This window comes from Perna viridis, chromosome 2, assembly GCF_037379345.1.
Source record: "Perna viridis isolate PV_CMFRI_1.1 ecotype Kerala chromosome 2, ASM3737934v1, whole genome shotgun sequence".
NCBI classification, from domain to species: Eukaryota; Metazoa; Mollusca; class Bivalvia; order Mytilida; family Mytilidae; genus Perna; species Perna viridis.
In genome coordinates this window covers 9,863,198-9,890,539 of record NC_142446.1, presented here as the reverse complement: position 1 = coordinate 9,890,539, position 27,342 = coordinate 9,863,198, and the positions used below count along the sequence as shown (strand labels likewise).

The 27,342-nt window shown below is 32.7% G+C and overlaps 1 protein-coding gene and 1 long non-coding RNA gene across 3 annotated transcripts; one reads left to right on the top strand and one right to left on the bottom strand.

Annotated features, from left to right (window-relative positions):
• Nucleotides 1-6: 6 nt before the first annotated feature.
• On the bottom strand, nt 7-26,893 carry LOC148623578 (uncharacterized). Of its 2 annotated transcripts, none has more exons than XM_088565488.1 (8): nt 26,275-26,893; nt 20,965-21,175; nt 15,147-15,260; nt 13,497-13,658; nt 8,831-9,985; nt 7,762-7,809; nt 5,356-5,436; nt 7-3,945 (listed from the first exon to the last, which is right to left on the bottom strand). In XM_088565488.1, the coding sequence occupies exons 1-8, from the start codon at nt 26,830-26,832 to the stop codon at nt 3,578-3,580; spliced, it is 2,697 nt and encodes an 898-aa protein (XP_088421614.1). In that variant the 5' UTR covers nt 26,833-26,893; the 3' UTR covers nt 7-3,577. The 2 variants fall into 2 exon arrangements, with proteins under 2 accessions (XP_088421614.1, XP_088421615.1); XM_088565489.1 differs by having other exon boundaries at nt 13,509-13,658.
• On the top strand, nt 17,322-19,202 carry LOC148623579 (uncharacterized). Its single transcript, XR_015919461.1, has 2 exons — nt 17,322-17,353; nt 18,560-19,202. It is a non-coding gene; the product is annotated as an uncharacterized LOC148623579 (long non-coding RNA).
• Nucleotides 26,894-27,342: the final 449 nt, after the last annotated feature.

The following is a 27,342-nucleotide window of genomic DNA, read 5'->3' as shown; positions in this document are numbered from 1 at the left end:
ACAGTATATACCAAAATTTGTATTGAACAATCTAACATAATAATAGCATATAAAATACAACAGGAATGTTGAAGAAATTCTAAACCTTTACAAAACAAAATAAAAAGATAGGAATTCTTTTTAAATATATAAAATAACAAAATGTTGGAATTCTTTAGTCCTTATCGATATTACTCAGTCATTAAATGAACAAGAAATAAAAACATGCTTGAAAAACAACCAAAAACAATCAGTAGTCTACTGATAAATCTAAATATGAGATTCATTGTATAAATGTTACTACATTCTCCTTCGACCAAAAGTGTATAGACCAAAAAAGTAGTAAACAAGCTTATTACAGATATTTATACTGCAAAAAAATGCCTGCTTTCCTTCTATAAAATACCAAATAAAGTCAACCAATAGTGTAGAAAAGTAATCAACATTTGATAAAAATGATTACAGTTTACAGTATATGGATAATTTGATAGAAATACAAATGATATACCTATTTTCAGCACACAATTTGGAAAAATCATGAGGTCCACATACTACATATTGTCTGGATCAGAAATAATAGTTTATCACTTTATTTCATGTTGGTCAATTTTCAAATTAGGTTATTTTTGTTTGAAAATTTGAGAACTATTTATATGAATACAACAAGAACAAAGTACTTGAAAATGAAATACTGATATTGAATATTTACTGCACAACAGGCATCAATATCATTGTAATGTGACATTGCCTAAATCCCAGATAAGTATTTTCGTAAGTCATATTGGAGATTTATCTTGTTTTAGTAATTTGACCAAAAATAATAACTGAAGTGTATCATATGTAAGTCCCCTCTACAAGTTTGGGATCAAAATTTTGTAATTGCCTTTCAATACCAACTTATTTTTTTTTAATTCCACCACATCAAACTCAAGAAGCATGGAAACATATACACTGTGAATGAATATGTATTACCAAATATTTTTTTCAAACAAGTATTTGTGTTACCATATGCTAAATGCTTAATATCCATATTTGCAGATTCCTTATTTTAGTAAATAATTACTAATTGTGACAATAAATACACTACAAAAATAAGTACAATTACATAAGTAAAACTCTTTGTTTTGGTTCTTTTCAGTGTAGATCATTACCTCAAAAATTAATCTGACCTTTGTGGTATAGAACATTTTGTTAAAATATCATAGAAAAGTAACCACTTTAAATTCTATGAAATGTTAACTTCTGGTCAGTTTTAGGTCCCTTATTCTAGAGCAGTTATGCAATAACACAAAAAATCAACATCAACCTGTCATTTAACAGTAAAAAAAAATATAAAAAAATGAGGAAGTTATATGCCCCCAAAAAAATCAGTATACAACAAGAAACAAAGGGAGTTAATTGTGATCTAAAACCTTTTTTCCCAGTGGTATTAGGTATATATCGTTATCATACCAGCTTTTCTGGCATTTTATGTTGAAGAAATTATCTATAAAAAGTAGACAACTACCATATAAATGTATAAAACTTGGTGGGATGAATAATTGGCTCAGATCTTTAACACCTGAGATTTATCTTTGTCCATATCTATTAACATCTCCAACCTGAATTTAAATTCTGTCATACGGAATCAGCATTCAAACAGAATAGATGTTTAAATTTTTCAATACAAAAAGTTCATCTAATATCACAGTCATTACTTTCTAGAGGAACTTCAGTGTTTCAATTGACAACAAACTACATGCAGTCTATTAATCTATTGCACTGAATGTTGGAGTGTGTGAATTTGACATGATATAGACTTTGTTCCATAAATACTTATCACAACCCAATTAATGAACATATATAAAGCAATCACAAGACATACATATATATGGAAAACTGTCAAGAATTAACTTACCTTCCACACAACCATAAGTAAGAAAAAAATCAGTCACAACTAATTGCATATAAATATATATAAATATCATTCCAGCAAAAGAAAACTATTGCACACCTGCACATCTGGAAAATATTGATCTCATGATCTGATACATCATTCAGGATTTATCAATTACAACAATCACAAAATTTCTTCAGGAAAAATGTTTATGGTTACCTAATAAATTAATAATGAATATAAATCTGCTCAGAACTTAACAAATATAATAACATTACTAAGTTTTTATCAGGATGGCATTGATTACCCTGTTAATCTAATTTCCCATTATTGAGTACTAAAATTACTACTTGGCTACTCAGAATTTAATTTTTTTTTTTGGTAAAGATTTGTTATATTTTGAGGTTTTATTTCAATCTAAGAGCTTGGTGTATAATTTTACAACAATATTAATTGTGGCCTTACACAATTAAAAGCAAATGTGTCATTTCTAAAATCTTCTGTCTATTTTGTTCCAAGAAAAATATTATGATGTATCTAATACTGGTAAATAAAATTTGCAGTAATACATGATTTGGGTTCATTTTTTGTATTCAGTCCAATCTACAAAAATTTGAAAGAGCATAAAAGATTTTTTGAAAATATATGGAGTTCACAAACTTCAAGATCAGTCTGCATACAATATAAGAGTACATCAAGAAGACATTCCTCACTGACAATTTACAGTTTGCAAAATCCAAAATTGCTGACCAATGAAAAACAAAGTATTGGCAAGTAAAATTGTGCACATAGCAAATGAAAATAAATATTTGTTGTTCCTACACCGCACACCCGATATGCCAGTCCATGGATCCGCGCCTGATATACAATATTATAATTTTTAATGTGAGTCAGCAAGATGAACTGGGCAATCTGGTAGTGGTTGTCTTCTTTTAGATCCTTTACTCAATATAATATGATGGAGTAACAGGGTACTCATTCAATAGATGAGCCAGTAACTGGTTACATATAATTTGCCATCACTATATTTTTAGTAGATTTCAACATTAATATATATAGAAAGTATAAATGTATGAAAATGAGCTATTTTTAGCATTTGATTACATGTACTGACAAATACCTAATAAAAAGGCACTAACAATCCTAAATAATCTTACAAAGGATTTATGATCTTAAGAAAAACTTGCATTTAAAATGAAAACAAAACAAAATGTTTATTATAGGAAAACAGATAATAACCAATATGGTCCCTTTACCCATGATACAAACAAGTTTTTTTGGTGTTTCTTGTTTAAGATTCATTGTAGTTAATCAGAAGTGTACTTTGAGTGTACTGCAGTTCATTAGTTAATCAGAAGTGTACTTTGAGTGTACTGCAGTTCATTAGTTAATCAGATGTGTACTCTGAGTGTACTGCAGTTCATTAGTTAATCAGAAGTGTACTTTGAGTGTACTGCAGTTCATTAGTTAATCAGAAGTGTACTTTGAGTGTACTGCAGTTCATTAGTTAATCAAAAGTGTACTTTGAGAGTACTGCAGTTCATTAGTTAATCAAAAGTGTACTTTGAGTGTACTGCAGTTCATTAGTTAATCAGATGTGTACTCTGAGTGTACTGCAGTTCATTAGTTATTCAGAAGTGTACTTTGAGTGCACTGCAGTTCATTAAAGTCATTATCCTGCATGGAGAATGAATTTCCCATAGACAGAAGATACTACAATAATTACAAATACATGCCATTTATCAAATAATCTGCCTCATTAGAATGCAGGCTTTTGCCTCTCCTAATTCTACGTTTGACAGTCCGAAGACGACATCCAACAAATATTAGTAGCATCAGACAAATACCTAGACCCAAGGCCAAAGCCACTATTGGACCCTGGTTACTATCCGTAGGACTTTTAATCAATACTTTATCAGCGGCTTCATCTAGATTGGAAGGCTTATCTGTAGTCTTAATTACTTTAGCAATTGGAGTAACTTTGGATGTAGGTTTAATTTCATGTTCCTCTTGTATTTTTTTTTCTTTATTCTTTTCACTAGAATCTTCCTTCTTCATAGATTCTTCATGTTTTTCTTTTTCATTGCTCTCTATTAGTGTAGAAAGAATGTTTAATGTAATGATGTAATAAATATTGGTATTTTAGTTCAGCAAATGTTACTAGTTTCATACATAAATAAAGTCAATAAAATCAAATAGAATATCACACCACATGAAACATAAAATCAACATACCCTGTTGATCTTATTTAATCACATAATCATATCAGTTCTAGAAATAGTTAAACAACTTTGTTTTCTGCTTTTAATCTTGTTGAAATCTGTAAAAAGTTTCTTTGCCTTATGAATATTTGATGTCAGGAAGAAAAGAATATTTTAGCAATCAACCTTTTTCACAATCAGCATATAAGCCAAAAAACTTCAAACAATGGCACAGTAATTCCTAACAGGAGTCTTCTCTTACCACAACTCAGTTAAATCTAATAAGGATCAATTCATCAATGGAAAGTCTCTTTCTATCTTTACGGTTTTCATGATTTTAGCTACAAACAGCAAAAACATAACTTTTCACCTTTCTCCTATAATAATGAGTCATCCATGGAGACTTTTGTCTATAATAAGGAGTCATCCATGGAGGCTTTTGTCTATAAAAAGGAGTCATCCATGGAGACTTTCGTAGGCCTTATCATAACTTTCATTTTATAAATTGAAAGTTTCTTAATATCTACTGTGGTTTTCAAAAGTTACTCGCTAAAAACTGCCAAAAAAAAAAAACCACCCTTTTTTGCCTTTCAAGATAAATGAATTTATTTCATTAGAAATGCAGAACACTGAGACTTGACACCGGTCATAAAAAATTATGACTGAACCTTTTCAGAGATTTTATTCATATATTCTTGGTCAGTCCTGCAGAATAATTTACCCCAACATTTACATAACCCAGCCACTACTAGATCATTCAAAATAAATATAAGAAATATTTTGTGGAACAAGAAATCTGTGAGTGATGGCTAATTAGTGATACCCTTGCTTTCAATCACGATATAGAGGAGAATAAACAAAGTTCCTGGTTAACAGGAAGTTGTTCTTGAAATTTTCCAAAAATGGATCTAACCATATGGCATACCTAAAGAAAGAATGTGTTAAAATTTCAAGCCGCTGTGATGAGTAGTTGCTGAGAAAACTGTGACATAATAAATTGTTACGGACACACGACAACACAGACACAGTATACCCCCACCTTCAGAGCAGGGATATAATTATGAATAAAGTGCCATAAGAAATCAATTATGGTGATAATACTGTTTTGATGTTCTTCATTGTATAAATTTTCAGGGCTTTCATATTGTAAAATGATCATTTGTTTTTGTTTGTTAGTTTGTTTGTTTGTAGTTTTTAGTTGTTATAATTCTCAGGGAACATCAGTTTGTTATATATCGGTAAATGTTGTTAGCCTCTTGAAATAAAAGTAATTCTTATTACTAATTAGCATGTTCATACCTATATCTAAATCTTCATTGGTTTCTCCCGATTCTTCTTCTTTTGGAACAGCTGGAGGTAAAGGAGATGGTGTTCTATCAGCTGAAATTTTTGCAGGTAAGAATTAAGATTTATCTATATTTCAAAAATTTTCCTATGGTGTCCATACCATGAATTCAAGCATTATGGGAGTATTTGAGGAGTATTACAGGGCAATACATAGTCCCAACTGGCTGAAAAATCATTTCATGAGAAAAGACGGCAAAATTCATTCATAATACATGTGCATACTAAACATTCAATATTTAAGAGACTAGATGTATATAATGTATTATAAAAACATAAGAAATCCAATAAAAATTGATTAAGTCAAATTTATGCCAAGGTCTCACTAACCACTTCCGGGTCAAATGGCCACCCCCCTATGTAGTACCAAAAACACACTGAACTTAGACATATGCATTGTAAGTGCATTATTTGTGTGTATTATGATTAAAAGTAGTCAAAATAAAGCTGAGAATGTGTACTTTAAAATCATATATGTAATTAACTACAAAAGTGTATGAATATTGTTTACATGTGTGAGTAATTTGCCTCCATGCTGTCAGTTAGCAGAACAGGTAAAAATGTGGATTTTCAGTTATTTATTCAAGTAAATTTTGTGAAGAATTTCTACTATCATCGTACCATTAGCATAATGATTTTGGAAGCCTTATTTTCCAAGCTTCGCAACGGTATGCAGCTTTAAGATGTCATTTGTCCTGGGAATTCACAGTGAGACTTTGAAAATTACTTTTTTAACATGTAAAGTAATGGAAACGTTAGAAGTGGTTAGTGAGACCCAAGTTGAAATTGAGTTATTCCCCTTTGGCACCATAATCAAACTTGTTTTTGGTTAGGTATCTTCACTGTAACAAAGCATTAGTCAAGAATAATGTAAGGCCCCAAAAGGAGCCTCTTGTTATGAAACCAGATCAATCACAGTAATCTATTTACATTTACATATGTAAGATAGACCTATACTAAAGACTTCAGAACAAATCACATAAAAACCAATTATGCTACTGACATTTACCCTAATAGTAAGTTCATGTAATATAAATTACATAATTGTAGGGACCATAAACATAAATATTTATGCCAACCTATCTTTTGTGGTAAGGATTCTTGTTGAAAAAATTTCATTTAGATCCAGAAATACTCAAGTATTTGCATGTAAACAAAGTGTCTAATTCTACGGATGACAAAGAATACATACCATTATACAACCTAAAGAAAGTTCAGTTTGTATAAAAACACTAAGACTTGATAATACCAGGCATGTATATCTTATGCTTCAAAAAAGTAGTCACAATGATAATAAGGTCCTTAAAAGCAGACAATGACTCAACTACCATTAAAATGTTTTGCAGGGTGTAGCTTAATTTGTCAGCAGAAGTCAAACCCTAAAAAGATTGGGCAAGTATGGCCATAGTCCGACATACCATTCAAGCTTGGTACAGCTCTGAATTTTGACTGCAATTAAATATTTGATACAGTATTAGAATATGACCAGAATTATTTTTGCCCCTTTTTGGCCCCAAATTCCTCAATGGTTCCAGTCACAACCCCAAGCCTTCCTGTTGTGGTATTGCACCTTGTGATACGATTTCATAGAGATCTATATACTTATACTTAACAAGTAATGTCAGTCCCTTGTATGTAATTCTATGTTCTACCAAACGGTCCTTTGATTGGAATAGATGATCTTATCTTATCTTATACCCAATCTATTGTCTGGCCATAAAACATCTACAGAGTACAGACAACAGTGCCATACATCATAAAAATTAAAAGCTTTGTGAAGTGCAGGATAATACGACTGCAGCGATTGAACCCTGAACAGTTGGGGCAAGTGTGGACACAATATTAGTGTTGACACTCTTAAGCAAAAAAATTTCAAAATCAGATCAAAAAATAAAAAGTATATTTTTTGGGGTATGGCCCCTTTGACCCCTTATATTCAAGTTATTTTCTGGACATTTTCTTTCCCCCTCCCCCACACTCTTTTGCCCTAATTTCTAAAGATAATTTTTACCCCAAAATCGATCCGAGTCTGACTATTGTGGTATAGAATATTGGAAAAAGTCATAAACATTCCTAAGCTTTTAACATAGTTGAATTCTATGAAACACTTGTTTTAAGCCCTTTTTGGCCCTTTATTCTAAAACGGTTGGGCTATAGCCCCAAAATCTATACCAACCTTCCCTTTGCGGTTTGTAAACTTGTTATAAAATTTTATAAAAAATCAACCTTTACTCAAGAAATTGCACAAAAACCAAGTGTCTATGGGAGATGATGATGGACTACATGGATAACGACAATGCCATACCAATATATGACTTCAAATTTTTTGCAGTCATATAAAAAAACCTATAGAATACTTACTTTTGTGCTGGTCATCATCCTTTTTTAAAAATTCTTGATCTTTCTGATCTGCAACAAGGATATCAATCTGTTAGTTTATTAAATTAATAGGTACATAATATAACTCAAGTAATTACATCTCATTTTCTCATTTCTCACTACTTTAATTTCAGTTTTCCTGTACTAATACTTTGGAAAAAAATATTAAAAGAGAATTTGTAATAAACGTATATATGTTTAATTCTTATCAATAATACAAATTTTTACCGACACAATATCAGTTTTTTTTTTTACTGCTAATTCATCAAACTAAGCTATAACTTGTGCACAGACAGAAAATCTAGAGGCAGAAATGTTGAATATTGATCAGACACTACTACATGTACCAAATTTGACAAATCTTTTGCATTTAAATTGCAATTATGTATTATGAAAGTACTATTGTTTGTGGGGTACCAATTTTCATGCTTTTCATGAGTAGGCCAAAATACAAAATTTGGTTCCCAACAAAAAGGAGATTTCCTTTGATGTGTATACTGAAAACCTCAAAACCACAAATTCAATGAATCAATTAACTTGTGCTTCTTCCCTAATCCACATAAATTGGTATCCACAAATTAAAGTATTATAATACTCTCACAGTACTGGATTACCCCAAGATTATTAAAAATTTGCCTTCTGGGGGTAAGGAACTTCTGTTAGTTTCATACAGATCACTTGACTAAATTATTGCATGAAAAACAAGGACTAGATGATGAGCTCTCATAACACAAAAGTCAAACATTCAGAAATAATAGTTCTACGCTTTTCAAAGTTAAAAAATTCTAATTCAATTCTAGAAAACATTACAAAAAAAGATCAAACATAACTCTGTAAATGAAATTCATTGAAAACAACAAATAAGAATAGAAAGGCTACATAAAGAAAGGGTGATATAAATCATCATTTGTCTCTTACTGTTACACAACAAGACATCTACAATCAATAAATATACAATTAACAACAAAAAAGAAATAAATAAAATCATCTATAGGTGTTCCACAACAAGATATACAACTTATAAGAATGGAACTGTACAACATTGATGTACCTCCATCAAAAATACCATCATAAAATTCTGCCTTTTTCCCTGGATATTGCTGGTGAAAATCAGGATAATCTGATCTGTCATCATAATATTCAGGCCAGTTGTAATGAATTCTGCTGTCATAATCAGCATACTTCCCTTTTTGTCTGAACCTATAAGGATATCTCTGATGGTAGCTGTCTTCACCTGCATTGTCATCTTTTGATTTATAATGTTCCTTGTTGGAACCTTCATAACGATTTCTGAAGTTAGGAGACATTGGCTTATGTCGATCACTATTTTCCTGTTTGTGTTGTTTTCTCTGATAATAATGATTACTATTTTCAGACCAGTTAGGGTAAAAGTCATCATTTACATAAGACTCCTGAATCACATTAGGTTCACTAGTTGTCATAACATTTGGTGTAGTTGTAGTTGTTGATGTTGTAGTGGAAGTCGTAGTTGTTACTGTGGTAGAAGTACTTGTTGTTGTTGTTGTTGGATTAACTGGTATCTTATGAACCAGGTTGTCTTTTGATCTAGTTATGTTTTCTGATGCGATTTTGGGCATTCTGACTTTGCTATATTGATTTTGATATCCATTAAAGTTATTGTATGGTAGCTTAAAAGATTCTTGATAATCAGGACTCTCATTACTATTGACAGCATCTTGATTTACAGGAAGCTTGTCTAAGTTCTTAAGGTTTTGGTTCTGAGAGTGCCCACTAATATATCCAGGGTTCACACTGTTGCTATCAGTTTTGGCACTGCCACTATAAGGGCTACCAAATTTTTGTCCATAACCAAGACTGTTGAAGTAACGTTGGCTCATTTGTTGACCTTGGAATTGAGGGTAATCTGGATATGAAGGTGGATACTGGTGGTTATTCAGTAATCCTTGTTGTTGAGGCAGCCAATAGTATTCCTGCAACTGTTGTGGGATCATTTGATTGTTGTTGCCATAGAGATTAGGATTTAAGTAACTTGTTTTATCTGGTCCTTGACCATAAAATTGATTGCTAGACACTTTGGGAAACTCATCTGTCTTTGAAATAAACACTTGCTTGTTGACTGGCTCAAGCTCTGTATTACTGCTTGCCTTATTATTAATCACTGGTAGAATCTGCGATATTTTTCCTTGGTTATTGTTTCCTATATTACTGCTTCCACTGAAGTCAGCTGATGTCAAATAAATCACAAAAATGTTTATATTTAATTCAATGATTCATGAACTATTGAAAAAATGAAAATAATTGTAAAAACATTATATGAACATAATTAAAAAAGCATTATATGTGATGTGATCTAGAGGCCCTACATGTATATCCCTCATCTGGAACTCATTTCTTCACTTTAAAATTATTTGATGTCAGGAATAAGAAATTATTTTAGCATATTCCCCACCTACTATGGTCTAAAATATACATAAGATGAAAATTTCAATAATAATTGACGTTTCAAGAGCACTTTGGTAACTCCTAATGTAATAGAGTAATTTTTCTGCTATTCATATTACATCTGATTTCTATATTATTATGTAATAATATTGTATTTTGATCATAAAATACGAATCTTCTTTAACCACAATTCACTTGAATCCTAAAGACCACGACATCATTTGATTTTTTTCTATCTTTAAGTAATGAAAATATGAACTAAAAAAAATGAAGAAAGGTAATCATTTGCATTTCAACAACAATAACTCTCACAAGGAGTCATCCTGCAGATATAACATACAACTAAAAGGAGACTTTTGTGGGCCTTATCGATTATTATCATTAATCGAAAGTTTCTTTCTATACGTAATGGTTTTCAAGACACAGATGTACTAGCTAAAACTGAAAAAAGTCTTCTTTTATCTTTTAAGGGCAATTAATATGGCAATGAGTCAACTTCAACCTAATGGAGACTTTTGTAGGCCTAGTCATAAAGATCATTTCAACAGCATTAACTCTACTACAAATAATTGCGATGGAATCTATCTCTGTGGGCCCCGCTGAGGTAAAAATCTTGTACATCAGCCATGCTTAAAAAATTCAATTAATCGTGCAAAACTCATTACAGTCAAAACAAAAGTCAATAGTTAAGGTCTAATGTCACCAACCATAGTATGTAACACATCAACTTTAGGTGATCTACTCACATACCAAATATCAAAAGCCCATACCAAAAGACAAATCAAAGACCGAAGTCTTCAAATTTGCTAATGGTCAAAATATTCGCTGTCAGTGATTTGGCTTACTTTCAAAATCCCAAATGGTACCAATGCGATATGCTCTAATATCAGGTGACTTCACCTAAAATCTTGGTTCCTTTGATATTATTGCATACTCTATCTTAACTGTGATGACTGGAATGTTTTAATAATAATGACCATGGAACCAGTTTAGGAACCAGATTAAGCAGCTGGCAATGAATATTCATAAATATTGGGGCATGCTAATATATATAATCTATATAGTCCTGTAACAAGCCCCAATGCATGAATCGGAAACTGGGTAATGTTCAAAGCTAACCAATCATTTCATGTAAATTAAAAAAATACAAGTTTCATATATTATAAATTTCGATATACTGTACACGTGTTTCAAGGAGTAACCTCTCATCAACTTCATGTTCTCGTACAAGCAAGAGACACTCATAGAAGACACCCGTGTGATACTTAAGAGGTACATTTTTATCTCGTATGAAGCTAGAACTAGGACACTATGGCGGTAAACACAGCGAGGACCTGCAGCATTATGTGGCGTTTTAACCACATATTTTTGCAAAGCATATGTTACAGCCTGGACTTAAGTTTGTCACTATCCATGGTACCCAACACATTGTCTTTAGGTGATCTACCCATATGCAAAATATCAAAAGCCTACATTATAAGACAAAAGTTAAAACCAAGACATGAGTTTGCAACGGACAGACACACAGATGGATCGTTCGAGCGATCACTTTAGGGCAACAGCCACTTTTTGTGTATGGGCCCTAATAAGCAGACCTGAAAACATTCAGAAGAAAAGTCCTCAAAGGTGTTATTTTTCAAAACAGAGCAAGTCAACAGCCCACAAATTGAAGTCAAATCAAACATTTGAACTGGATCCATAACCCACCACATACAAAAATTCATTCCTATAATGGGTCAGTAAACAGTAAAATACCAGAAAAAATCCTTTTAATGCTATTTAACCAGGTCCAAGACTAGTACAAGCATGCAATATTGTCCAAAATTCACATAGAAGCAGAAACAAATGTTAACTTGATCTGTATCCTAACATAGTTGAAATTCAATATCTGCAAGCATACAGAAAAAAATCTGAAAATGAGTTTGTGACTCTCATCCCACTTGACAGTACTGTAATGGTAAAGACAAATGAAACAAAATAAACTACATACCCAAGGGGTATAAATATAACTAGCTGTTTTAACCACATTTGAACGGTTGCCAAAGGAACCACTGATTTTGTTACTTTTTTTCAAAGCATCCTCCTCCCTTTTTATTGGGAAAATTTACACCAAATTGGGAAAAAATATGCATACAATGACGACAGCGCTAAAACATATAACAGCCATATACATATAAATAAAATGTATTTGCATGTAAAATTGATTCATTGTTTTAAATATTAAAGAGAACAAGTAGGTTTGATCTTTGTTATAATTCACTTTAGAGTACAGTTTCACTTCGTTAACTAAAGATTCACTTTCCTGTCTTTAAATCCCTTAAACATTTCAACCTGTTTGTCTAGGTCTTCACTTGTTAACTCTTCATTTAAGACCTGTGACAAATGCTCATGATTGCATCAAAGTTTGTTTATATAAGCTGGTATCTTTTCGCAGTTAGACATCATACACAGTTTACTTTGGACATTTTGAGAAAAAAGGTTGGAAAAGTCTTAACAATTGAATTTGACATGTATCTTATTCATGTAGTCAAGTACCCCTGGCTGGAACACAGTTGGTAAAAACATTAAAATGAAACAGATGAGTACTGCTAAAGGTCAAATGGTTGACAAGCAGATCAGTATACCTCAACATAAAAAGCAGCATTTTGAAACTTTTCAACTGAAATTCTAATTGCACAGGGTCCATAAGGGGTGGTTTATTTTCAGTAAGTGTCTTCACTTTTGATGGAGGAGTTTCAATATGATCATCTGATTCACAAATGTCAACATGGGACTGATTGGAGCAAGATGTAAACATATTTAAAATAATGTCATCAACAATTTTCTGTACGATCTTCCTTGTGTCACTTTTATCACTACTTGTAGATGGGGTTGTACAGAGTAAGTCCTTTATGGTTTTAGAACCTGCTGTGTGACGTTTAGTTACTTTTTGGATTAGTTTAATTTGTGTTGTGAGACATGATTTGTCTCCAGAAGTATTGGGGTAAAATGCGTATTAGGGAGTGAAATGAAGTAAAGTCAAATTTCCAGATGGAAAATTGTACCCACGCCAACTTTGGACCAAAAATAAACGATATCTGAATCTCTTGAGCACTTCAGGAAACAAAAATTTGAACCGCAACACTTGAAATCTAAGCAGAGGCTTTCCTTTACAAAAGTAAACAATCATATTTTTACCAGTTTTACGTTTTATAATTTTGGGAAATAAATACACAGAATTGGGAAACTATATCTGGGGGAAACACCCAAAATTCGGAGATAAATTAAGGCTAACAAAATCACTGGGAACTTACATTGATGTTTACCTTGAGATTGATCAGGGCAGTTTTCCTCATCACTACCATCAGCACATTGAGGAATTCCATCACACCAATGTTTCTTATCAATACAGTCTGGAACCTTGTTATCTTGTCCTTTATTTTTACACTGAAACTCATCAGACTGGCAAACTTTCCCTACAAGTTATTAATACCATAATATAGTGCTCTTCTTAGTGCTGCTGCATACAGTGTGCTAAATATGAATTTCAGATTTATCTTTATTGAAAAACAAGAGGCTCCCAGGAGCCTAAACTCACTTGGTTGAAGTTTGTTTTTAAAGGACAATAAATTTAACATGGAGTTGTCCAACAATTTTGACTCAAGGAGACTTTGGTAGGACTTATCATAAGGATCATTTCAGCATTTGAAAGTTGCTTTCTACCTATTATAGTTTTTTCAAGAAATTGCCTGAAAACTGTAAAAAACAAAACCTACAATTTTTCATCTTTCAAGGCTTATAGCTCTTACAAGGATCTGACAACTTTGATCCCTGAAAACTTTTGTAGGCCTTATCATTACAGCTATTGAAAGCATTTGGCTAAACCTAACGATTTGGAGATACATGTGAAAAACTACTGTCTGACCCCTATGTTCTATTTTTAGTAATGGCAGCCATGTTTTTGGAAGTATCAAAAGTCCCCACATCAGTTCTATGCAGGATACCCCAAGTCTATTAAGTTTGGTTCCAACTGGTCAAGTAGTATCGGAGGAGAAGATTTTTGAAAGAAATAAAATTAAAAATAGCAAAAAAATGTCGAAAAAGGGCAATAACTCCAACATGGCTTAACATATTAATACGAAAATTGGACCACAGACTGATCTCATCATGCTGAACACTTTTATCCAGTCAGAATTTGGCTAAACCTGACGACTTAGGAGATATATGTGAAAAACTACTGTCTGACCACTATGTTCTATTTTTAGTAACGGTGGCCATGTTTTTCAACAGATCAAAAATCCTTACTTCAGTTCTATGCAGGATACTCTAAGGAACATTCATATCAAGTTAGGTTCCAATTGTTCAAGTAGTGTCAGAGGAGAAGATTTATAAAAGAAATAACATTAATGACGAAAAAAGGCAATAAATCCAACCTGGCTTAACAGATTAAAATGAAAATTTGACCACAGATAGATTTTATCATGCTGAACACTTTTATCCTATCAAAATTTGGAGAAACCTAATGCTTTTGGAGATATATGCGAAAAACTACTGTCTGACCCCTATGTTCTATTTTTAGTAACAGCGGTCATGTTTTACAACAAATCAAAAATCCCCACATCAGTTCTATGCAGGACACCCTATGGAACATTCATACCAAGTTTGGTTCTAATTGGTCAAGTAGTGTCAGAGAAGAAGAGTTTTGAAAAATTGTTAACAGAAGACGACAATGACGGACAATGACATACACAAAGTGATGGCAATAGTTCACATGGCCTTTGACCAGATGAGCTAATATGAGATAAACGCTAGTTTTAAACAAACTTAACTTGTAAACAATATCAAACATAAGATCATTCCCACAATGCAAAGATTTTTGCAACATTTAGAAATAAATAGCCTAAATATTTAGTTAACTCAAGACTTCCTATATGAATTATACTTCCATTATTAATTATACTCACTGCAATATGCATAAATGGCATGGTATCCTTCTTTACATTTACACTGCTCATTTCGACATTCAGCATTTTTATCAGCACAAGTTTGTCCCCAGTCACAATCACCATATAAAGGAACTAATATTAGAAATCATTACATGTAGTAACTTTTATTGATACATGTCATACATATACATACACATACATGTAGTTATGAGAAACAAAGTGTTATATTTCTAGTAGTGTAAACTATTCATACATGTAGGTTGTACATCACTGAAATGTTGAAGATGGCTATTTCATTTTCACAATGTAGAGCACGTTTCTAACCAGAATGAAAAAGGTCAAAGAACTTTGAAATTTACAGTAAATCATGAGAAATAAGCAATAATACTGGATACAAAGATAGTGAAAATGCTTATTTTCTGTCACTTTCTGGCCATTAATTCTCATAGGAATAGATTTATAACCTCTATCTTCATTTCCAAAATGTTAAGACACAAAAATCAAGTTTCTATTGATGACCCTGGCAACTATGACAGTGCAATACCATTTTATACATGTAACCAGTACCAAAACAAGAAACCTGAATCGCTCACCTTGCTTAATAAGAAATATTCTATTTTTGGTAACGCTCATACCTAAAGAATAATCAAGACAATTTTCATTGAATTATTGGGAAAAAAATCTTTGAACGTAACAACATAAAAAAAAAAATAGCGAAAACAAGTCAAACAGGAGGCTCACAGGAGCCTGAATTGCTCACCCAGGGTAGAAAACTCACTCAAATTCTAGCCAGTCCTGAATACAATTTTTTAATATTTTTACTATATGGCTAAATAATTTTTTGCTAAAATTAGCCAGTCCTACCAAAAAATAGCCAGTCAATGGCTCATGGGCAGGCTACTACTTCTAACTCACCTGGTTAAATTTTGCATTTCAAGGACAATAAATTTAACAAGAAGTTGTCCAACAATTTTGACTCAAGAAGACTTTGGTAGGACTTACCATAAGGATCATTTCACTCATTGAAAGTTTATTTCTATCTATAATAGTTCTCAAGATATTGGCTGAAAACTTTAAAAAAAAAACTTCATTTTTTCCCCTTCAAAGGCAATAACACATCCATGGAGTCATCTGAAAACTTTTATCCCTGGAAACTTTTGAAGGCCTTACAATAAGGATCATTTCAGCAATTTAAAGAATTTGACAAAACCTAACTATTTCGGAGATACATGCAAAAACTACTGTCTGACCCGTATATTCTATCTTTTAGTAACAGCGGCCATGTTTTTCGACGGATCAAAATCCCCACATCAGTTCTATGCAAGATACCTCAGGGAACATTCATACCAAGTTTGGTTTAAATTAATCAAATAGTGTCAGAGAAGATTTTTGAAAGATACAACATTAAAATAGCAAATAAACATAAAAAAAGGAAATAACTCCAACATAGCTTAATGAATTAATACGAAAATTGGACCACAGGTAGATCTTATCATGCTGAACACTATTACCCCTGTCAGAATTTGTCTAAACTCGATGGTTTTGGAGATATATGCGAAAAACTACTGTCTGACCACTATGTTCTATTTTTAGTAATAGCGGCCATGTTTTTCAACAGATCAAAAATCCCCACATCAGTTATATGCAGAATGTCAAAAGGAACATTCATAACAAGTTTGGTTCCAATTGATCAAGTAGCGTCAGAGGAGAAGATTTTTGAAAGAAATAAAATTAAAAATAGTAACAAAAATAAATGTTGAAAAAGGGAAATAAATCAAACATGGCTAAATGGATAAAAATGAAAATTTGACCACTGATAGATCTGATCATGCTGAACACATTTACCCCAGTCAGAATTTTGCTAAACCTAATGGTCTTGGAGATATATGCCAAAAACTATTGTCTGAACCCTATGTTTCTATTTTTATTAACAGCGGCCATGCTTTGTGACAAATCAAAAATCCCCACATCAAAGTCAAGCGAAGAATAAACATGCCCTTTAGATAACTAATGTTTATTTTTTCAAGCAGCTTATACAAAAATATATTTTTGACTGCATGTACAAATGTACATATAGGACTTTCTGATAAATCACAAAACAACAAAAAACATATGACCAGAAATAATTCAATAGACCACTCATGTGAACATGAGTTTTTTCCTTCCTTACAACTTCCTCTTTAAACTAAAATACAGATTTCCACACACAGCAAATGTGTAATCATGTAAGTCTTTCATTATTCACTTCAAAATTCTAAATTGGCTCAGACTTTTGTCTTTGATAAAAATAAACACTAAAGTACAGCATGCACTGGTAACTGTAGAGGTGTTTATTCATGCTTAAGAGACACAGGTTTTACATAAAATACAAAATGAATCTTCCTAATTTCAATTTCATATAGAATGAGATTTAAACACAAACCAGAATACAAATGTATAAAATTTGAGAGGCTCAATTGCTCACCTGACTTGATAAGCAACATTCTATTCTTGCAAAAGCGCCGAAGTTTGTTCTAGGATAAAAATTCCTAAAGATTATACCTAAGGAACAATCAAACAGTTTTCATTGAATTCTGAACAGCAGTTTCTGAGAAGAAAATTTTTAAACATTAACATTAATAATTACATTGAAATTAGCCAAAAGATGTCAAAGAAGGGCAATAACTCTGATAATAGCTTGATAGATTTGTACAAAAATTTGACCATAGATAGATCTCATCAGGCTGAACACTTTAACCGCAATGTGGCATGTCTGAATTTGGCTTACAAAACAATTTAGGAGAAACATTTTGTATACCCCTATGTGAAAACTCCAGCCTGACCTCTAATCACAAATTTTCAGTAACTCTGGCCTTGTTTTTCAGCGGATTAAAAATTTCCATATCAGTTCTATGCAGAATAAGGTTCAATACCCTAATGAACATACATATTAAGTTTGGTTCCAATAGGACTAGTAGTGACAGACAATAATTTTGAAAGTAATAACATTAACAATATTGCAAAAAAATGTGGAAAGGGGGCAGTAACTCCAACACTGGTTCACAGATTTACAAGAAAATTTGACCACTGATAGATCTTCTCATGTTGAACACTTTCACCCAAGTTAATATTTGGCTAAACCTAATTGTTATGGAGATATATGCGAAAAAATCTTCTATAAGCAACATTCTATTTATTGTAAAGGCAGGCTTGCAATTTTTTTTTCTTTGATAAAATTTCCTAATGCTCATACTTCAGGAACAATTAAATTGATTTTAATTAAATTCTGTCCAGTTGCTTCTGAGGAGTATTTTTTTAGTAGTAAGTAATTTAAAATTAAAAATGGCTGAAAATGTGGAAATAATCGAACATGGCTTAACAGACCATCACAAAAATTTAACAACAGATAGACCTCATCATTCTGAACATATTTACCACATGTCTAACAACAGATAGATCTCATCATGCTGAACATATTTACCACATGTCTGACAACAGATAGATCTCATCATGCTGAACATATTTACCACATGCCTGACAACAGATAGATCTAATCATGCTGAACATATTTACCACAAAAATTTGACAACAGATAGATCTCATCATGCTGAACATATTTACTACAAAAATTTGACAACAGATAGATCTCATCATTCTGAACATATTTACCACATGTTTGACAACAGATAGATCTAATCATGCTGAACATATTTACCACATGTCTAACAACAGATAGATCTCATCATGCTGAACTTATTTACTACAAAAATTTGACAACAGATAGATCTCATCAAGCTGAACATATTTACTACAGAAATTTGAAAACAGATAGACCTCATCATGCTGAACATATTTACCACATGTCTGACAACAGATAGATCTCATCATGCTGAACATATTTATCACAAAAAATTGACCACAGATAGATCTCATCATGCTGAACATGTTTACCACATGTCTGACAACAGATAGATCTCATCATGCTGAACATATTTATCACAAAAAATTGACCACAGATAGATCTCATCATGCTGAACATGTTTACCACATGTCTGACAACAGATAGATCTTATCATGTTGAACATATTTACCACATGTCTGAATTTTGCTAAACCTATCAGTTTTGTAGATACGTGAAAAACCTCTGTCTGACCCCCATGTTCTACTCTTAGTAATGGCAGCCATGGTTTTTGACAGATCAAATATCCCCTAATCAGCTTTAAGCTTTACCCTTAGAAACATTCATACCAAGTTTGGTTCTAAAAAGGGTGACAACTCCAACATGGCTTAACAGATTTACACAAAAAATTGACCATAGATAGATCTCATCATGCTGAACCCTTTGATCCCATCACAATTTTGGAGAGATATGTGAGAAACTTCATACCAAGTTTGATTTTAATTGGTTAAGTAGCTTCAAAGGAGAAGAGTTTTGACCTTTTTGACCAGATGAGCTAAAAAAACACAGGTTTTAGTTGACTTCACGTTGTGTAAAAAAGAGAGAGAGAGAGAGAGAGAGAGAGAAAGGTCGACACAACACAACACATTTTAGGTGGGTGGGTTGATAACAGCTGACTTGTGTGGAATGAAACCTTGTCGTACAATTTAGGTGAGATCCAAAAACTTTTAATCATGTTATTGTGTGGAAACTAGGAAAAATGTTTGTTTTTGACCACTAATACCTTAATTATTTAAGTCTAACTCACAAAATCCTGACCTGGCTCTTGTAGTTTGAAACCTCGTGGTATGATTTCATTAAAATCCATATACTTATACTCAAGTTACTGTGTAGAAACCAAATGTCTATGGACAACAATGACAATGCAGTCATATTAAACCTGAAGGAATTTTTACTTTATTTCATGATATATATCAAATCTCTAATAAAGCAAATGTCATGGTAATGAATTCCTTATTTCAAGAAGAAATGTCATGGTAATGAAGAAATACTGTTAGTCAAGTAATCAGTTGTTAAGTTCATGTAGTAAAAGTATCTTAAAGAGTGCAAATGATTGACCTAATTTCAACTGATTAGGAATGGTTATTAATTTAACAACAAAAGGGCACAAAAAGTGGAAAAATCAAAATTCAAAACAATAAAGGTCAAATCATTGAACAAATGTAAATGCTTGGCATATATTTCCTGTTAATAGTTTCCAGTGCTGATATATAAATGCTTCCTTTACACAACTGTACATAGTAAATCTAATTTGTCTACATGAACTATGCATTTGTAGTACAGCCCCGTGCAGGTCCGGGTGTCAAAAGAATAGGCCTGCAGCAGCGCTAAGCTTGTCGTAAAAGGCGACTAAATAGTGCTCAGAACCCTAGCCGGGGGCTAGGGCGCTCTGCTCACAGGGCAACTTGGATGTGTGCCCCAGGCGGTGGAATGGGGTACCCCTGGCGTGTTACATGCTGGGGTTGTCAGGCTATAATACGGAAAACCTGACCGCAAACCATAGTGGTGCACCGTGTTGGGAAAGATGCCACGTTCCTCGCACATTAAAGAACCCTACTGTGGTATTCTCTCGGAGTAGGAACCACAGGAGGCTAAATTGCCCGACCCTACCCACCTCTCCCTATTTCCAGTGGCAATCAAAATTTGTCGACCCCATTGCCCTTGTGTCCCATCCCTTTTTCATTTCATCATTATTTCATGTTCATTTTATCATCAATTTCATGTTCATCGTCTGAATATAGCTGAAATATTGCTGCTCGGACGTTAAACCCAAACAAACAAACAAACAAAACTTTGTAGTACAGTGATTTATAAATGATACAACCTACAAATTACAACCTATAAGTTTTCCTGAAGCAAATTTGAAAACTGCATTAGAAAAAACATATATGCTTGTACCTTTATCGATTTTAGGTGCTGGTGTTAGAGTAGTCTGTACTTGAGGTGATAGAGTTTTACCAAGATTTTCTAATTCATTTTCATGATGTTGCTGAGTTTCTCCCATTTTACTGTTGGTCTCATGAAATGACATCAATGTGTAGTTTGCATGTGGTGCAAAAAGACATTTGGATGGTACTCCACAGTCAAACAAATAACAACTACGTTCTTCCTGTAAATATACAATCAACAGTAAACAAATATACAACTCAACTGACAACAAGCAACCTATGTTCTCCCTTAAAATATTAGAATCAACATTAAAACATCTGCAATCAATACTTAAATCAAAGACTGAAGTCTATAAAGTCATCAAATATTCTATACTACTGATTTTGGCTTGCTTTCAACATCAGAAATGGTAGGAATGTGATATGGTATGCTCTAAAATTGGGTGACTTCAGCTAGAACCTTGATTCCCATGATATGATTACTCTTTCGTAACCATGATGATCTGAATGTTTCATAATCAAAATAACGGTTTACCAGGATGTGCGGGTAATGTTTTTTGTTCCACAAGTTTCTATCAAATTTTAGTGATTTTTGGGTCATTTATGATATGGACCATTAACTAGGAACCAGATAACATTATCAAGGCCCCGACATACATAAATTTCTTGTGTGGTTTAAGAGAAATTTAAACATGTAAAGCCATTAATATGGATTATCTCCCTTTTTGGAGTCCTCTGACAGTAATTGTGTTCTTTCATGTACATCTATATATGATGCCAAACCTTCCAATGAAACTACATAAAAATCCCTTGCATGGTAAAAGAGGAGTTCAAGCAGGAGTAAAGATCAGGAAATACAAGCTGGTAGCCCAGACTATATATTTCTTTAATATTTTCTATATGTTCAACTAAATTTTACCAAAAAGTTTGGTAGCCCAGCTTAAAATGAAGTAGCCACAAGCTACTGGGAGATTGCTAATTTTTATCCCTGCAGTTGCTCTTACAAGGAACGTGGACAAACAGAAAGATAGACAGAGCAGCAATTAATTAACAGTTCATTACTGTATATTTAAAGGAGACTACACAAAAAATATCATTTTATAAACGTTTACATTTATAAAAAACTATAGTACGTTTACACAAACATTTTCTCATCAGGTTAGCACTAAATAAAGTTAGAATGACCACATGGCTAATTTAAATTTGTATGGCTTGGGTTATTGTTAATTTTGAATCAATTTATCTTCAATTAAACAACGTAAATGACTACAAGGGGTGTTTTGATTATATATATAAAGTGAAATAAAACAAATGAACTAAAAATTGAAAAAAATATTTCTTTGTGTCGTGTCTCCTATTTATTAACATCAATTAGAGGAAACCCTTATGTTTTTTTCATATTATTCATCGTAACTCATTGATCTGAAATTGACTTCAATAAAAGCATATTGTTGACAAGAAAATACATGTATTATGTACTACTGTACATCATTGGGATTCTCTCTTAAAAATATCTACTTACTCTATTTTTTTTTCTTGCTGATAGCAGGGAACAAGACTCCAATTTTTGGGAGCCTTATTGGTTCTATTTAACTACAGAATGACAATATTTCAAATATCAAATTTACACTTTGTGTTCTCTTAATTCAAGTGATTAAAGCCAAATTGAATTTCTAGTATCAAATTTAATCTGGGGATATTTTATAATAGTTTACTGTTTTCCGTGGTGGTTAATTGATTTCATGTACACAATCTTGGGCCAAATAAAATTTTACCTCTGTTTTCTGCTAAATGTCAGAAAAAAATGAGTCAGTAGGTCAGGAATTCATTTTAATTTACTTATTTTTCTCAAATTTCATAGAAACCAATTTCAAAAACATCTTATTAACCATCGGTTTGGAAACCGAAAATTGACTACCATCTGTAAAATGTTGGGTTGTTTGGTGATACTTGTTGTTGTTTGATGACTTTAAAACGAATTGGCCAGGTAACAGGAAACATAAGTATAATTTTATTTGACTTAATCATGATTAAACATTCATGTTTCTGAAAGGGTATTCGGTTGCAATTCCTATGTAAAAAGTAGGGCTCGCTTTTCTGTGGGGTAAAAACAGTTCACAAAGTTGAAAGTTAATGATTCGGATAGTTTTTAATGCGACATATTTTCCAGGATATTTCTAGACATTAATTAGTACACAGAATATTTTTAGATAGTAATTATCGGTAGATTCCAGGCCTTTTTAAAAATTTTGAATCAGGAAATTGTCTTATGGAATATCTTACAAATTATTTTTATCCAGCATATTATTCTATGCTTACATGTTATCCAATCCTAGAAAAAATATAATTTGTAACTACTGGTTCATGTAAATTTAAAAGGAAAAAGGGAATAATTGATATGAAATAAAAAAAAAATTATCATGGATAATTTTCAATAACAAGACATATTGTTAAGCCAATTTACCCGTGTTTGTTTTTGAATACTGCCCGAATTGGCAACTCCAACAAAATTGACATATCATTTTTTTTCATTTTGGGACAAAAATACACTAGCAAATCCAACCAAATTTATTAAAGTAATATTTAATTTTGCAACACATGGGTATCATTTATGATTAGGAATATGAACTATGTTCACCATACAAGTACATGTTTGTAAAATTTAGTTCTTCTGAATAATATTCAATAGTATGAAATAATATCTTCATTAAAATTAGGAATACATCTGTACCTCTAGCTGTTTTATAATAATTTGAAAACATTTTCATAATCAAATAATATCCTCTGGTAAAAAAATCAAGTGAAATGATTTCATCCCAATAGTTTAATGTCTTACATAAACAAAAAACCAGCCATTTCCTATTGTCAGCTCTATAACTTTGATGTGTTTAAAACACTACCTGATGGAAATAAACATTGTCTGGGGAATAGGAAACATTCTTTTGTAAGGTAAATCAGTTTCTGAACTCAGAGTCAGATTATAATTTAACAAGACTGTCAATGATGATGATTGGGGGTTTTTACTACCTTGACTATCCTTACTGATCTTGCATGACTGTGATTCTATTAGTAATTCCAGTTAGTAGTAAAAGGTAGCAGAGCCCAGCTTTCGGGATACCTGACTGAAGAACTCAGAATATGTCTTACTAGCGGCTGGGCTGCTGTGTCGACTCTCTGACCTACTCCCAGACCCCATGTGGATCTGAGATCGTTTCCACACTCCATTTGGGAGTATGTCAACGTGTAGAGTGAAGACTGTCAAGTCTTCAACTTTACATTCAGCCACATGCACATGGCAGGGTACAGTTACATTTCACTTCTGTCAATTTTGATTGGCTCAATAGATATATACATCTGACTGATTGACACCTCCCCCTAAAACTCAGTTGCTGAGGTAACCAATTGGTAATTATATTAATTAATTGTATACCCCTAAAGGCAACAAATGTCAAAGTTACCTTTGATTGGCTTCAGTCGTAAATTTGTCAGGCTTTGAAATTTGCCTGTGCTTTGTTTGACACCTTAAACATATAGTGTTTGAAAAATCAAAGTGGCTCATCTGCTGGAAAAAATTATCATTTCTGATAGTGCTTCATCAATAATTCTCCGAATTCACATTAATTGCAATATAAAAAGCTATGTGAAATGCAGCATGATATGACTGGCTGAACCCTGAACAGTTGGGGCAAGTGTGGTTACAATATTACTTTTTGACACACTTAAGCATAAGGACTTAGAATTCACTATGGACACAACTGGTTTAAACACTGTATTGCTCAAAATTTGAAATTCAAATAAAGACATTCAAAATCAAACCATTAATAATGAGGTGAATTTCTTGGGGTGTGGTCCCCATGACCCCTTATAACTCAAAAACCATAACGGATACCTGAGTTCTGACTGAACACAGCAGTCAGAGACTTTCAATATGAAATCCAATAAAAAAATATTTGAAAATGGACCAAACATAAACAAGAGGCTCCCAGGAGCCTGAATCGCTCACCTTGTTGAATTTTACCTTTCAAAGGCAATAAATTAAACAAGTTGTTCAACAATTTTGACTCAAGAAGTCTTTGGTAGGACTATCACAAGATCTTTTCAACAATTGAAAGTTTCTTTAAATCTATCATAATTTTCAAGATATTGACTAAAAACTATTAAAAAAAAGTCATCATTTTCCCCTTTCAAGGGCAATAACTCTTACAAGGAGTCTGACAACTTTTGTAGTCCTAATAATATGGATCATTTTAACTATAGAAAGAATTTGGATAAACCTAACGGTTTTGGAGATATATGTGAAAAACTACTGTCTGACCCCTATGTTCTATTTTTACTAATGGCAGCCATTTTTTTCGATGAATCAAAACCCCCCACATCTATGCAGGACACCCCAAGGAACATTCATACCAAGTTTGTTTTCAATTGGTCAAGTAGTGTCAGAGGAGAAGATTTTTGAAAGAAATAACATTAAAAATAGCAAAAATCGTTGAAAAAGGGCAATTACTCCAATGTGGTTTAACGGATTAAAACCACAATTTGACCAGAGATAGATCTTATCATGCTGAACACTTTTACCCATATCAGAATTCAGCTAAACCTAACGGTTTAGGAGATATATGTGAAAAACTACTGTCTGACCCCTATGTTCTTTTTTTTAGTAACGGCAGGCATGTTTTTTGACGAATCAAAAATCCCCATATCAGTGCTATGCAGGATACCCCAAGGAACATTAATACCAAGTTTGATTCTAATTAGTCACGTAGTTTCAGAGGAGAAGAGTTTTGTATAATTGTTAACGACGACGCCGAATGCCAAGTGATGGCAATAGCTCACATGGCCTTCAGCCAGGTGAGCTAAAAAAGTAGATGTTTTGGGTGAGGTCCCTATGACCTCAACTCAAAAACAGTTCAAAACACATAAATACATTTGTTTACCAGAATTAATTAAATAAGGAACAAAAGAAAAGAGGAATAAACAAAATCAGAAGAAAACAAATATTTTACATTTGTTCATGGGTTTTTAAAAAACACCTATATTTACACTTTTTGGCCCCTTATTCTAAAACGGTAGGGACCACAAACTACAAATTTATTAGGAACTTTTCTTTGGTCGTTAGTAAAATCATATAAAAATTTCATATCAACTGATCAACCACAACTACAGTTTTCGCAAATAACACAGGTGTCTAAGGACAATGACCAAGCGACTACAGTGTCATTCCAATAATATATGATTACAAAAATATTAAGGCCATATAAAAACACATGAGTACATTATCAAGAGGCTCTGAGTATTCTGTTATCTTGATTATCTTTTTTACCTTGTCTTCATAGACTGCTAAGTTGCAATTTTGAGTGTAGCAACATTTTGTAGCACAGTCCTCTGAGGATAAGTGCGTAGCACTTTTCAGAAAAGCAGCTCCATTCTCCAATGACTTCTTTGACCGTATTATAAGACTTGAGTTTTGTCTGTATGTACACGAATTTCCTGAACTATCAGAGATGGTCTTGGCCTTGGGAGAAAAGGGTAGGAAATGGCCTATGTTACTTTCTTCTTTGAAGTAAGGAAATCTGTGATGATTTCTTTCAAGATCCTTAACATTTCCCGTTACACTTTTGCTTGCAGGTGACTGACGGTTTTCTGAATTTTGTCCTTTATCACCGAAGTTCTTGTGGGGATGAGAAGATTCATTTTCAAGCCCTTGGACTTGGTTTAGATCATCAGTTTGATCTTTGTTCCCTTGTTCAACGCGCTTTTCAATATATTGCCAAATGTCGGGATCATCTAAAAGCTGGTCCAAATTATCTAATGGCTCCTTTTCTGCTTTGATCAAGAAAAGGAGCGAGGCAATCCACAACAAAATTCGCATTTTACCCATTTTTTTTCGACTATTTCTGTTTATCTGTTGACATCACTTCCGGTGACCGCGGAAGGATATTTTTCTTAAACTAGATTTATCAGTGGACCGAATGTATAAGATTCACGATTAAGCCATGTCGATTTACACGTTAGAAAAAGCAGTAGAGATAAGAAATAGATATTTTTCCAAAATTACAGGCCTATCAAGAGATATTTTGGGCCGGGAAAACAAACCAAATCATGTGTTATGATAGCAATTATTACATTTTATACTACCAATATGGAGTTTTCTGATATACGTTGATCGAATGGTTCCGTTTTTCCGTTCAACATTTTTTTAAATCCCGACTGTTCTAAAATAAATTCTCCCGCAAAACCAACAAGTCGTCTCTATTTTCCAAAGAACTTAAAATAAAAGATATTACAGACATTGTGGAGTCAGCCTCATATCTTGATCTACACTTAGAGATCGATGGAAAAATATATTGACCAAAATATACGACAAGGCAATGACTATTCGTTTCGTATT